The sequence below is a fragment of the Pezoporus occidentalis genome, unplaced genomic scaffold (assembly GCF_034315485.1).
Source record: "Pezoporus occidentalis ecotype Australia unplaced genomic scaffold, CSIRO_AGI_Poc_V1 ctg201, whole genome shotgun sequence".
Lineage (NCBI taxonomy): Eukaryota > Metazoa > Chordata > Aves > Psittaciformes > Psittacidae > Pezoporus > Pezoporus occidentalis.
In genome coordinates this window covers 347,910-361,575 of record NW_026913868.1, presented here as the reverse complement: position 1 = coordinate 361,575, position 13,666 = coordinate 347,910, and the positions used below count along the sequence as shown (strand labels likewise).

General features: G+C 40.8%; 1 protein-coding gene across 2 annotated transcripts in view; it reads right to left on the bottom strand.

Annotated features, from left to right (window-relative positions):
* INTS9 (integrator complex subunit 9) overlaps positions 1 to 13,666 on the bottom strand; it is an 83,612-nt gene that overhangs the window by 13,981 nt on the left and 55,965 nt on the right. For both annotated transcript variants that reach the window (XM_062618572.1, XM_062618573.1), the window contains exons 12-14: positions 9,194 to 9,365; positions 4,758 to 4,882; positions 3,163 to 3,330 (exon numbers count right to left, since the gene is read on the bottom strand). In XM_062618572.1, coding sequence (XP_062474556.1) covers positions 3,163 to 3,330; positions 4,758 to 4,882; positions 9,194 to 9,365 — 465 coding nt within the window. The remainder of the gene's footprint in view (positions 1 to 3,162; positions 3,331 to 4,757; positions 4,883 to 9,193; positions 9,366 to 13,666) is intronic.

Below are 13,666 nucleotides of genomic sequence, written 5' to 3'. Positions count from 1 at the left end.
ATGCCCTAATTACCTCTCTGCACAACAGGACAGACAGACAGGGCTCTTCTGCTGGGGAAGGGAATGAGGCAATCCATGCAGATGGCACATAAAAATTATTAGACCACAACAGGAGGTAAGGTGCTTATTTAAGGGAGTTTAGCATCAAAGGAAATACAAGCATCTGCTCCCATTTATTTCAAAACCAAAAAATGATCCTTTGGGATTGGCTGTTGTAAGTGGTTACACAGAGTAGGAGAGATGACATAGTGACACTATGCTGCTCAGACTCAATGACCAAAGTCACAGAGAGTGGGAGACAACATACCATCCCTCCCATGCTTTATTACTGCTCTGCACATCAAGCCGGAAGCAAAAACTGGCTTCCCATGGTGATGTGATGAAGACATGCTGAAACAGAGATTGTCCTGGAGACACAGTCTGTGATCACTACAAAGTTGGCATTGTTATTCCTCCAGCAAGTTCCTAACCTCTAGCAAGGTCTAACTCTCAAAGAACTCCCGCAGGCAAGCAAACACTACATACCTAACACCATTGGGAAGGACAAAAGCTTTCCTGAAAGTCTCAGAGATTATCTGGTATGCCTAATTTTTTGTATCATATCAAAAAATCTTTTCAGTAGTGTCACTACGTACCAAGTAGCTTTTTGTAACAAGTTGGTAAGTTCAGCTTTGGAACCAGAGTGAATACCTGGATGTGGAAAAATCACTTAATGTTTCTACTCCCTGAGCACAGATACCTGTGAAATTAGGACTCCTGAGTGAACAGACTGATGTTCGTTAGAGGGAAAAAGGGACACTTCTGTCAACACTCCTGCCTGCAGCTTTCTGCTCAAGCTCTCCAAGTTAAGAGTGAATGCAACAGAAACCAGCTCTCATCTTCTGCGTGCTTTTTTGCTGCCAGTTCCCAGGTTGGTGAATATAACATTGTCTACAGCAGTTTTGGGAAGTGCTCTTATTTCTGTGCACTGCTTTCACCTAGAGGTATAGGAAGAATCCATTCATTTTGGTGACAGCACCTAAAAACTACTGGAGACTGGGTTTGAGAAATTGAGAGCTTTTTCACATAAATAGCTTCCAATGAGACTGAATCCACATGGCCTCTTGAGTCTCAAGTGTAAGGGATCCTGCTGCCAACAGCCAAGCCAACAAGAGAAACACTGGCTTGTTTTCTGATGCAGTCTAGCCACATGAGCCTTTGGATTAATAAGCTTTGCCAAGGAACTATGCAGTCTTTGGTGTCCTTTCCAATGTGAGCTGCATTTTGTTGTTTAGACTTTGTGCTGATCATACAGGAAGACTGACAGAGCAAGAAACTGAACCTGCCATTCGCACAGACCAGCTACACTTTTAGACAACCCTCCCCCTTGATAGGGACTTCAAAATGTCTGAGGGTTGGTGAATATTCATCTGTAGCATCTGTGCTAACTTGCATTCTATTTGCAGGGAAAGCTGGTACTCACTCTCTTCACAGGGCTGACACCAGGGATAGGCTCACATACAAAACTTCACTCACCCTCACAGTTCAGGGGACAACCCAAAGCTTCAGTAGAATCTAAATAATAGGTAAGCCATGTGCTGGCTCTCTGCACTCAGAATATAAGATTTGCTTTGGTCACACTGGTGAATGGAAGCCATGTTTTGATACTCTTAGGTTTAATGGGATCCAATAAATATGCAAATTTCCAAAACAATTAAATATGCATGCCATGATGGAGTTGCATCCAAGTATATTTTCCAATTAAATAATCCCTCCTTGTCTCTGGCAGTCCTCTAACTAGTGGGCTGGGAAGACTCCTTACAGAAGCGATGTACAAAGCAGACACTCGTGAAATGGTAGGAATGGGTGTTGCAGACTGGCTGAGGGATGTCATTAAGGGAGTACCAGTCTGTATCGATGTTCGGCTTAACTATGGGCGCTTCCTCTACTCTCTGAGGAAAAGTAGACTTACATATTCGACAGTTTCCAAATGGCAGTAATGCCTGTTTGTAAAATGCCATTGTGACCTTCAATCCAAGGAAGCATTTGTGCTGATTGGATTGTCAAAAAAATATTTTAAGATCATGTCTGTTAGAATATGGGTTAGCCTTTGTATTATGGACACATTTATATTTGATTTATGGGGTTAATAAATTATTAATAAATGCTGCAGGAATAAGCAGTCCACAGTACAGAGGGCTACAAGCAACCAATTAACCTGCTGGACTTCAGCAGACTGGAGGAATTAAGTGTTTATTGGAACTGCTATAATACAAATGAGTCACCTCACTACTGCCTTTAACATATGACCGAATACTGCTCCTCAGGGGAAAAGCTATTTCTCATGGTAGGTACAGCTAGGGAAGGACTCCAACTCCTGGCTACAAACTCAGATTCCTGGGATCCCTTCCATGGCCCTGGGCCACTAATTCAAACTGCAGTGCCACAAGTTACTTATATTTAAACTGGAGATGACTGGCTTGCCTCACAGATGGCTAGCAGAGATTGCCCTTTGTTTTGTATCAAAGAATCACTGAATAGTTTGGGTCAGAAGACCACTTAGTTCCAACTCCCTGTCCCGGGCAGGGACACCTTCCACTAGACCAGGTTGCTCAATCCCCCAACCAGCCTTGCCTTCAACATTGCCAGAGATGTGGCAGCCACAGCTTCTCAGCGCAGCTTGTGCCAGGGCCTCAGCACTCTCACAGGGAAGAACTTCTGCCTAAGATCTCATCTGTATCTCCCCTCTTTCAGTTTAAAGCCGTTTCCCCTTGTCTTATCCCTACAGGCCCTGTCAAAAGACCCTCTCCAGCTTTCTTGTTGGCCCCTCTAGGCACTGGAAGCTGCTCTAGGGTCTCCCTGGAGTCTTCTCTTCTCCAGGCTGAACAGGCCCAGCTCTCTCAGCTTGTCTCCATAGGAGAGATACCATATCTCCTTGCACAGGACAATTAACCTGAACATATTTTTGCTTGCCCACAATTCTCCTTTAGTTTACACAGTGAAATTCACCCTCAGAAATGCTTCTTTCTTAGCCATCCATTTGATCGGAAGTGCTTTATGTGATCATAATAAACAGTAAATCACAGCCCCAAGATATCAGTCAAAGGGGCTACTGAAGCAAGAGCCTGAATTCGACTGTATGAGCAAGAAGCCACCATCTTTTTCCCCACTTTTGCTACTTACTTCTGGCATGATTTCAATCTTCTCATAGCGCCGCTTGTATGGAAGGGTCAGCACCTCTGCTCTGCGGTAGGACATTGGTGGAGGCTGACAGTCTATCATCAGATCTGTGCGATGAGACTGGGTGGGTGGTGGCTGAGTGTACTGCTCCGGGCAAACGACATGAAGAGGCTGGAAAAGAATGCGGTGACTTACAAAAATGTGTGGGTGATTCTGTGTGCTGCCCTACAGCAGTAATTACTACCATAAGGAGGTCTGCAGGTTGTTGTTAGCAAGCTAGTTTATCTGCATGAAAAAAACATGCAAAAGACGCAACCCAGAAGATCCAGTGAGTATCGGAACAAGGTGTTAAGGGGCAGGCAGTCTTTGCTTTGTGTACAACAGTGTCCAGACTAACAAGGCCTACATTTGTATCTTTAATCACCACTTCAGTATCAGTAGTCTTGTTAACTGCCATAGGGAGAAAAAAAAAGAATATTCAATAGCTTTTTCTTGTGAATTCTTGTCATCTATATTGGGAGAAAACAACAGTAGAGGCAAAGACCATCATACAATGGTGTGGAGTGAGGCAGATGTATCAACATGCAAAGCTGCAAAAAAGCACAATAAACTCTGAGTTTCCGTGACCTGTCAGCAGTATAGTAACAAAGCATAAATAGGCTGGTTGCCACAAGGATCGCTGCAGTATATAAGGAAGCCAAAAGACAAGACAGTGTTTCTGCAGACTGTTTTGGAAACAGCATTATACTTCAGTAGTAACATGGAAAGAGATGCTTGTCCAAAAAACAGGCAGTGGCAATCGCTATCAGTTGCGTGATGACAAGCCAGGTCACAGAACAGTAAGATATAGTGATCCAGGCATTGTTAAATGGTTTGGAAGAATATGTATTTTTGTGTTCAACAAGTTGAAGATAGAATGAAGGGAAAAGCTCAGCCAGGAAAAAAAAAACAAACGGGTATTATGTCATGAGTCAGAAAGCACATTTAAGTAGAAACAAACTGCATGGTCAAGTAGAAGCCACAAAAAAAAGAGTCAAAGGGGGAGAGCACAGACTACATGAATGCTTTGGTCTTCTTCCTAGATAGAAGTCTGGATTTTGCCAATGGAGTAAGGAAAGTAGTGGATTTGGAAGAAATGTGAGAGTGAAACTCCAGAGCAGCAGTGCCAGGACCAAAGCAAGTAGCAACTGCAGGATAAAGAGCAGAGGAGATGATTAAAGCTGAGGGTGTTGAGAATACTCAGTACTCAGTACCCTTTATATTAGACACAGCCAGGCCTATTCAACAAACAAGAAAAAGAATCTAGGGGAAAAACTTATTATGACTACATATACCTAAAAAGGAAGAAAGACATCTACACATCACCTGCTCTGCACTTTGACCTTTTAGGGATCTTCTAGCCACTCTGTGCAGATTGGCAGTCATGTCATGCTCATTTTGGAGCAGCATGATAAAGGAGAGCTCAAAGCCATGTGCTCTGTCATGGAAAAAAGAATCTGGCTGTTGTCTGAATTTTGTTGTTGTTTAATGTGAGAGTTGTTCACAACTGACCTATTTGTGTGAAGAAACGTAAGAAAAGGCAACAGAAAATTAATTACCTGAACTTCTTTGAGTAATTTAGACACCTGAATAAAATTCAGTCTTGTGTCAATGGGACAGTAAACACATTTCATCGCCAAAGGTTGGTAAGGAGCCAGGGCATCCAGGTAAGAGAAATCAGGTTCTGAAAAGAGAAATGTTGAAAACACTGAATGCCTATTAAAAACAAAGATGGCCCAATGCCTCTCTGATTCCATATTCTAGTCTAGACAAATTGTTGTTCCGCAATGTTAATTCTGCTTCAGATTTCTCTTCCCTTCTTCCTTCTCTCACCCGTTATTTTCAGTTAATTTGATGAAAATTATGCCCACAATTAGTCTTACCTTAATCAAGCAACAGAGCAATACTATTTCATTTGAACACATTATTGCATAATTTTTATAACAAATTTAAAGAAGACAAAAACATCACCTCTTATTTTTAATCAAATCCTGTAAAAGAAGGCAAGACTGAGACATTTTGGGTATCATAAGGTAACACAAATGTCAGCTTGTTTTTCACAGTGACAAAAAAGCTCATATCTTGATGAAAGTATACCGATGTTCTCTGCTGCAGGCACATTGCTTCCCAACTCCTTTTTTCCCTTACAACATATATACATATTTTTTTATTTATTTCTGAACAAAGTGCCAGGTTTAAACAGGTGGAAAAACAAGGGTCCAAAGGTCCAAATGTTAACACAACCCTAGAGAATCTGCAGAGAGCCCTCCTGTCGAAGGACAGACAATTGAGGTTTTTACAATCATGCCAACAGAGCAGGTCTAGTTCAGGCCGGTATGAAGTGAAGGTTGTCTTTGGTAGGGGCTATTCGGAAGGAGATAAGGCTTTTATTAGTTGTTATCTTTATTAGACCTAGCAAGTCTCAACTCCTGTTTGTACTTTTATTATTGACTTTTAAAAATCAGATTAGAGGTTTGCCAGGGAAAAGTCATGCATTGAATGGGCTTTTACTTACACAGAGAGTAATACAACACTGAGAATACTACAGAGAAACACTATTTTTTTTTGGTGAAGGAAAACGTAGGTCTCATAGGTGGCGCAGTGTAAGATACATGTAGCCACTTGATTCTGGGGTCCACTAATGGTCTGCAAAAGACTTATGCCATCACTATTCACCTGGTAATTGTGGGATAGATCACATAAAGGGAATGCTAGAGAAAGAAAGACTGGAATTAGCCTGGATAGTACAGAATGAGAAAGACTTATCTACTAGATACATGAAAGACTTATCTACCAGACTACTCCATACCTCAGGGTCTCAAAGGGCAACCCGCAGAGCAAAGCACAGTTGCAAAGCACCAAGCCTTGCTAGAAAACAGTATGAGGTATTTCTCTGGTATCTGCTCAGGCTGTGCAAAAGGATGAAGAAAAAGGACATTTAAATACAGACTTCAGTATAGATTTAGACAGCCATCTTCTGCAGTTTTATATCACCCTGATGAGAGCACTGGCTGGATTTCTCATGTAGACAGAAAGAAAAAGTGCTTTTAAAACTTTACCACAGGAAGTTCAGCACCCAGCACAGCATCCAACATTCAATATTGGGCCTCATTCTACTGATAAAGACAAGTTAATTGCTAGGCTAAAAATCTGCTACTGGCTAAGTCCCAGCGATCACGATGTGGTTATATTTACCCTGTGAGAACAGAATATAGCATCAGGCAATGATACATAAGTTTGGAACTGTCAAAGGGATAATTTTCCCAAGTTTAAAGCAACTGTCAGAATAACTGCCTGGGAACATCAAAGTGAGAAATATTAACAAGAAATGATAGTTTTACAAGAACATCTTACTAGATGCCCAAAAAGCCATGAATCCACAAACATGAAACAAAAATTATACTGGGCAAAAAGCCATGCTAGTTAAAAGCAGATGTGTTAGTGGCAGTGAAACAAAGCCTAAAAATATTGATGTAGAAAATGGGAGCTAATGGCAGTATAGTTTAACTGCAATGAACAGAAGCTTAAAAAAAAAGAATACTGAGAAGGTGTTTACTGAAGAATGGTCAGTGGTCAATTAGGGTTAAATCAGAAGATACTTTAAAATTTTTTGGAGAAAACCAGAAAACTTAAGTCAGACATGGGAGGTCTTCTGCTAGAGATGTACAATGAAATTAGAAATAGCAAGTTTAAAAAGTCATCAGAAGAGAGGTTTTCCAGCCTCTCTGGTGTTGTGGATGGCACATGGATTTGACTGCTTGTACCTGATAATGCCACTTAGCCTATTCAGACTAAGTATTTTTGAATCTTTAGGCTCAGATAACGTACAGATATGGATTTTTTGATCTAAAAATCCAAAATGGCATCCAGTTTGTAGTCTCTCTGAACAACTGTTAAGAACGTAAAAGCCTTGGAAAAGTGAGAAATTCTAGTGAAGGAATTCTAACCCAGGATTTTTAAGATTTAGAACTTACTGAAAACATAACTTGAGCTAGTCTCACAATGAGCTCATGGGACATACAAGGAAGAGCTGATCTGAAACTACCAAGAAACCAAAACTCACCTGTTTGATGGAAGACAGAGCTTGTCAAGGACACATACTGACTTTTTCCTGACAGAATTACAGGTATTTAGCTTCCCCACCCACCAAGAGACCTGATTTACTACTGTGTTATAAAATCTTCCACTGTACTGCACTGATGTGGCACACATGAGCTGTTTTTAAGATCTCCTAGGGAGTTAGTTTTTACAGCATTGTTGTAACTGGAGAGACAGCAAGAAGCAGACTTCCTTCTACTGTGTTTTCTTCTAGAATTTCTTTGTGGCTTAGTGGCATTCAATATTTTTTAATCAATAATCTATTCAATACTGCTTCAGCAGTAACATTTGCAGATAACACAAGCAAGCAGAGCAGCACTACGGCTTGCTCACAGCTGGTGTCCTGCCTATTGGCTGCAGCTGCTGTTTTAGTCCATATTCTTTCATAGTTGCCTTTTACATTACAAATTGGAAAGGTGGAGACTACCCATCTCCTGCAGACTGAACAAGCAGTGTCATCATTAACAACACTGGATGGCCTGTAGTTTAAAGGTCTTAATTACTAGAAGCTAGGAATCTTTCACAGGAAAAGCTAGAAAATCATCTGCTATCACACACTGCTTCAATGAACCACAATTCTTCCATAATTACAAGAGATTTTATCTTAAAACAGGAGAAGCTACATAATTAAATAAAATAAATCCTGGGCATTGATGGAGGTGCTTCAGATTTCCACTGGAGTTACTGAGAACAGAAGAATTTAATCTCTTAGGAATTTCTGTAGACATTAATCACAATCATTTAGATTGGAAAAGAGCCTTAAGATCATCGAGTCCAACCATACACCAAAACACTTCCAAGTCCACTGCTAAACCTTGTGTCTGTTCCAGTTGAGACAGTCATAAGGAATTAGGAACATATCACTGAGTGGGTATGCCTACACACAGAGTCCAAAAGCCATGGATAGATGAATTTAGGAAACAAAACCATCACAAGCACCTGGAATCAGTGTGCACTCCAAGGTCATCACAACCAAAGCAGATCTCACCTACAGTTTAATTTGAAGTATAAAGTAGAATGAACCTCAAAAGACCATGACTTAATGTATCTGTTACGATGGCCATTCAGATGCCTTAACAACTTTCCAAAACCATGTTTTAATAGAAGCCTCCTCTATTTCCTTATTTCACAGAAGGAAAGGTCAATTACCTCTCCCTATAAGAAGGCACAAATTAAGAGTTCTTGCCATCAGAGGCCAGTTTCTGACGCCCTCACTGATGGTGGGTAGTACATTCAGAACATGATTAATGCCACCTATTTCCTAGGGATTCCTGAAATATACAACCCAGCAAAGGGTGTGCGCACCCTGGTTTTAACTGAAGTCCCAGCTGGACTCCATTTTGGAGCAGAATTCCCTATTTCCAAGACAATGCATATCTATATTGCAATGTTACCAATTACTTTAATTGGGGCATATCTCTTGAAACTGCCTTGAAGGTCAGGAGTGACGGGTAACAGCTATAAAACAAACTGATTGCTTGAGGTTTTGGCGAAAGGGCAGGAGGAGGGATGAGGAAAGGTTTGTGATTCCAATGAAACATAGAGAAGTGTTCCTCCTTTCTGACCAGTACCAATTAGGTCTTGCCTGGATTTGACTTGCAGCCAGCCACTTTCAGTACAAAAATTAATTTCCTGTAGACATTTTACTGCTGGGCATAACAGAGATTTTACTTAGAAATGGCGCGAATGGGCTCTGCGTGGCAAAGGTTGGCTCTGCAGAGCTAAAACAAATTAAATGGTGCAATAATTATGTTTCTCCCTACAGTCAATCCTGGGGTCTTAATTTAGATGAGCTCCTACTGAACTCATAAACTTCTGCCCCAGAACAAATGAGTAAGGCCCTTAGGATGTGGCCAACTTCTTGTTAATTTGGTAATGATATCTGCATTTTACTTACCTGTGAATATAACAGTGTTCAAGCTAGATTTCCCCCATAACTCCATGAAATGAACCACATCCCCAAATCTAAGAGAAGGATGTCCAGTGAAAACAACACATGGCTGCTTGAAGTCGTTGCTGAAGTCTCCATGGATGCTGGGATAATGTTTCAATTTGTTTGTCTGAATGAGCTGGAAGAAAAACAAAAATCCAGACATTACAAACTTTTCACACCTCTACTCTGTAGTTTAGTGTGTTTATTTACATGAGATTATATTCTACAGTTTATTTTTAACTCATTACTGAGTCCTTTCCTGCATATCCCCTAGATTTTCCAACAAATTTAGTCATGACTATCCCCATATGTTATGAAAAGGAAGTGAGAGTATGGGGCCAGGTGCCTCCTAGTCCTTGCTCTCACTTCTTTGGTACAGCAGTACAGCTACAGAGAACTGCAAACACTCCCTGCTTAGACTTCCCTGGAGTGAACAGAATGCTCAGCTGCCAAATTCAAAATAAGCTGCTTTTTCCTATTTGCCATGTCTACAAAGAGCTCTGGGCACTGATATTTAGCCCGAGTTTCTTGCATCACAGTAGTACCAAGGCAATTTCGCCTTCAGCAGTATGTTACTGTGAGTTTCATTGGTGTAACGGGTTCACACAAAGTCAAGTCTTCCGAAAAACCATATGAAAGAACAGACTGACTTGCTTTTCCTTAACTATCACTGAAACTACTACTAACGATGAGCCAAGCAATAAGTACTTGTGACTAGAGCTGGCAAACAGAGTGCAATCAACCACGCAGGTGGAACAGATTTCTTTACTAAGGTGGGGAAGTTTATTTATCAAGGTGCTTTTGAGGAAGAATTTTGCTTCATTCCTCCTGCCACTGTTTTCTACTCTGCAAAGCAAGGTTCAACTTAAAAAGCAGTTTAATAGACTAGTCTGCCAAGCACTCTCATGCAATATTTTGCAAGTATTTTCTTGGCAGGTATATGTATCCTTCCCCAGCCTGAAAATAACAGTAAATATAGTTTTCTTAAAGAGTATGCAATGTAACATAATGAAATCACACACTGAACAACTGAAAACATAAAGAGTGGTAAAAGGGTGTGAAAGAGAGGAACAGTAATTCCTTTGTCAGCTGTTTTTTAAAGGAGGTGGCACTGCTCATCAAAGATCTCACCATACTTTGCTGCCTCCTGCTAGGAGTTGCAACATGGCTCAGAATGCAGAATTCCCATATGCAGGGCTCAGCAACACGTTTCTGGGGCTGTTGTGCCATGGAACCCCAGATGACAGAACTAATTAGCAAAGAGAATGCTCTTCACTACGTGTCATAACTTGACGTGTGCATCACGCCTTTCTAGCACAAAAACCTGCCACTCAGGACGTTGCTTTTCACTGTAACATATCTGATTTTCAAAAGAGGAACTAAGAAAGAACATTGTGATAAGCAGCTCCTCTGGTCTCTCAAAGCTGTAATTCATCTTTTTAGATTCTCTTTTATTTGTTACACTTTACCATGGTAGATCTAACTCAAGATAGTGTGCCTATATGGAAACGAACAGAAAGATGAGAAGTCTAATGCTTCCTTTAAGCCTTTTAGCAACTTATGCACCACAAAGCACTTCAGAACTTGAGGATATCACACAATTAGGTTCTTAATTGAATTTCGCATCACTGAGCAAAAGCATCAACCCTACTCAACTTCTAGCTGCCATCACCTAAAAATACGTTTTGGTGCTAGAACAGACAATGTACAAACTTACCATCAATGCCCTTTCAACAACAGGAAGTTGGCTGCACACTCCTTTGTTGCCGGCAGTTTGGTCTCCTTCAAGTTCCTAACAGCAAGTATTTTGCTGCAATTCTGCATCTGACTTCTGACACAAACTTCTGTTTGTAACTGCTGCCCCATACCTAAATGGCTAGAATGGAACTGGATTGGTATCTTTCCAGTGGTGGGCTCCCCGGTGATGGACACTGTTAAGATTCAACTAGACAGGATGCTGGGCCATCTAGTCTAGGTCACGCTTTGCCTAGAAAGGTTGGACCAGATGATCCTTGAGGTCCCTTCCTACATGGGACTATGTGATTCCTTCTGGGGTTTGATGTAAGATGGAAGCTGTAGGAGGACACAGCCTGTTACTTCCACATGGATCCTTGGATCATGGAAGAATTATCTAGGGGACTAAACTTTTTGCAGCTTACTAGTAATACCAAAATCCTGTTTAGTCTGCAAAAGGGAAATTTGGAAAAAACATCCGGTAACCATTCTGGTGGTTAATATGCACTGAATCTTGAAAACACATTTCTGCAATTAAGACTGCAAAGATTTCTGATTAACACATCTGGAGTGCAATATTTAGAATCTAAACTTAGCTTCAGTAATAAAAACTGCAGTTTAGCAGACAATGGGCAAAACAAATCTGATTCCATAAAATACTGGCATTTAAAAGTATGGGAAGGAAATGGTCCCATGAAACCAAAAGCCTCAAAACTGAAGCTGCAAATGCAGTTTCAATTGGGTAAACGGGAAGAAGGGGATAATTTCTACCTCATACAGTAAATTAGATATGTGACATTCCAGGGCTAAACTTTGTCAGAGACCACCAGATAGATATATGAAATACATTTTTACAGCTTTATAGCAGCCTGCAAATACCTTAAGTGGGCCTACAGAGAAGCTGGAGAGGGACTTTTGACAAAGGCCTGTAGGGATAGGACAAGGGGGAATGGCTTTAACCTGACAAAGGGGAGATTTAAATGAGCTCTGAGAAAGGAATTCTTCCCTGTGAGGGTGGTGAGGCCCTGGCACAAGTTGCCCTGAGAAGCTGTGGCTGCCCCATCCCTGCCAGTGTTTGAGGCCAGGCTGGATGGGGCTTGGAGCAACCTGGTCTGGTGGAAGATGTCCCTGCCCGTGGCAAGGGGCTGGAACTAAGTGAGCTTTAAGGTCTTTTTCAACCCAAACCATTCTGTGACTCCATGAAGCACACTTCTGAAAATCACAAACTGTTATTCCAGAGTTCTGTTTCACAGGTTCCTCAGGATTATATACATATCTGCATATAATCACAGCATTTAAACCTTTGCTAAGGTGTGAGAGCAGCACTCTGTGCAAAAGCATTCTTTCAACAGCCTATTTCACTGTTATAGCTATACAAATGATCATTGTTTATAAACCTAAAAGCTGTATTCTCTTCAGAGCATTACGGAAGCTTCAAATCTCCTCCTGTTACTTTGTAGAGAGAAAAAGGACCTCTAATCCAGTTTTCAGGACCTTGTTTTTTTTCCTGTGTCATTCGTTTTATTTTTCTCTAAATACTTTATTATTTCCAGCGACAAACCATCTAGCCCATCACTGTGCTGCACTGCTTCTAACTGGGGTACTAAGGAGGGAAAAGGGACACATACTGACTCCTCAGCACCATGTCCTGAATTGTGGTGTTCAGGTGTTTTTTCCATATTTACTTTTTATCTTGTGAGATCGTTTCTTGTAAGTCTACTGAAGCTCCATACTAACAATCTCTCACTCTCACTACTGGACTTGGCAGTGGTGAAAGGCTACAGAAACAAGTTTAAAGGCATTCTGTTCACCCCAGTGATAAAGCAGCTAGTAGATTTTAGTGTCTAGGGCAAAATGTCTCCTAATTACCAAATCAAAAATATATGGAGCTGAATTTGCAAACCAGGTCCAACAAAATTTCACAAATCATTAAGGGGGCTAAACTTGCAATGATTTGTAGAGGTCTTTTATATCTAGATATAAGACAGGTTGTATAAACACAACGGTCATTACTGTGTCACATTCAGATCTTCACTCTGTACTAAGATGGGGCTAAAACCAATGCCTGGCATTTAGCTAACCAATATTTTCACAATGGGACTGAATGCTGGAAACCAGAAGCAACATTCAGAGCATATTTCTACAGAAATGACCATTATTGACTGAAAGCTTAAAAGATAGAGGATGGTAAAGTACTGAACCGAGACTGAGAAGAGCTGCTCTTTTCCTAAATCCCAAACGGTTATGATTCCCTTTAAAGCAGTAGACTTGATTTAAAGGGTCAGCAACTGCTGCTATAAACAGGATAAATCTCCAGAGCCTTTGTGTATGCTTTATTGAAGTGAGCCAAAATGCACTGCTATTTACTCTGTCTGTGTTTTTAGGTGTGTGTGTTCTGGATCCAGAATTTTGAACAGATACGTTTCTCATCAGTGAATGAGTGATGCATTTATTACTTCACCTCCCTTTGTAAGACCAATACGAACAGGGGCCTAATTCTATATAATACTATAAGACAAAACACAATACTACACAATCATATGGTCCCAGGTATTTATTGCTTTTAATGTGTTACACAGAAACCGGTATATGGAGAAGGGAATCAAAGACAAAGATGACAAATGCTAGTATTTAACACTACAGAATCAATATTGTTCCCACCCTGGTTATTTTTTGAGTCAGAAAAAGAGGCTTTTCAAAGCC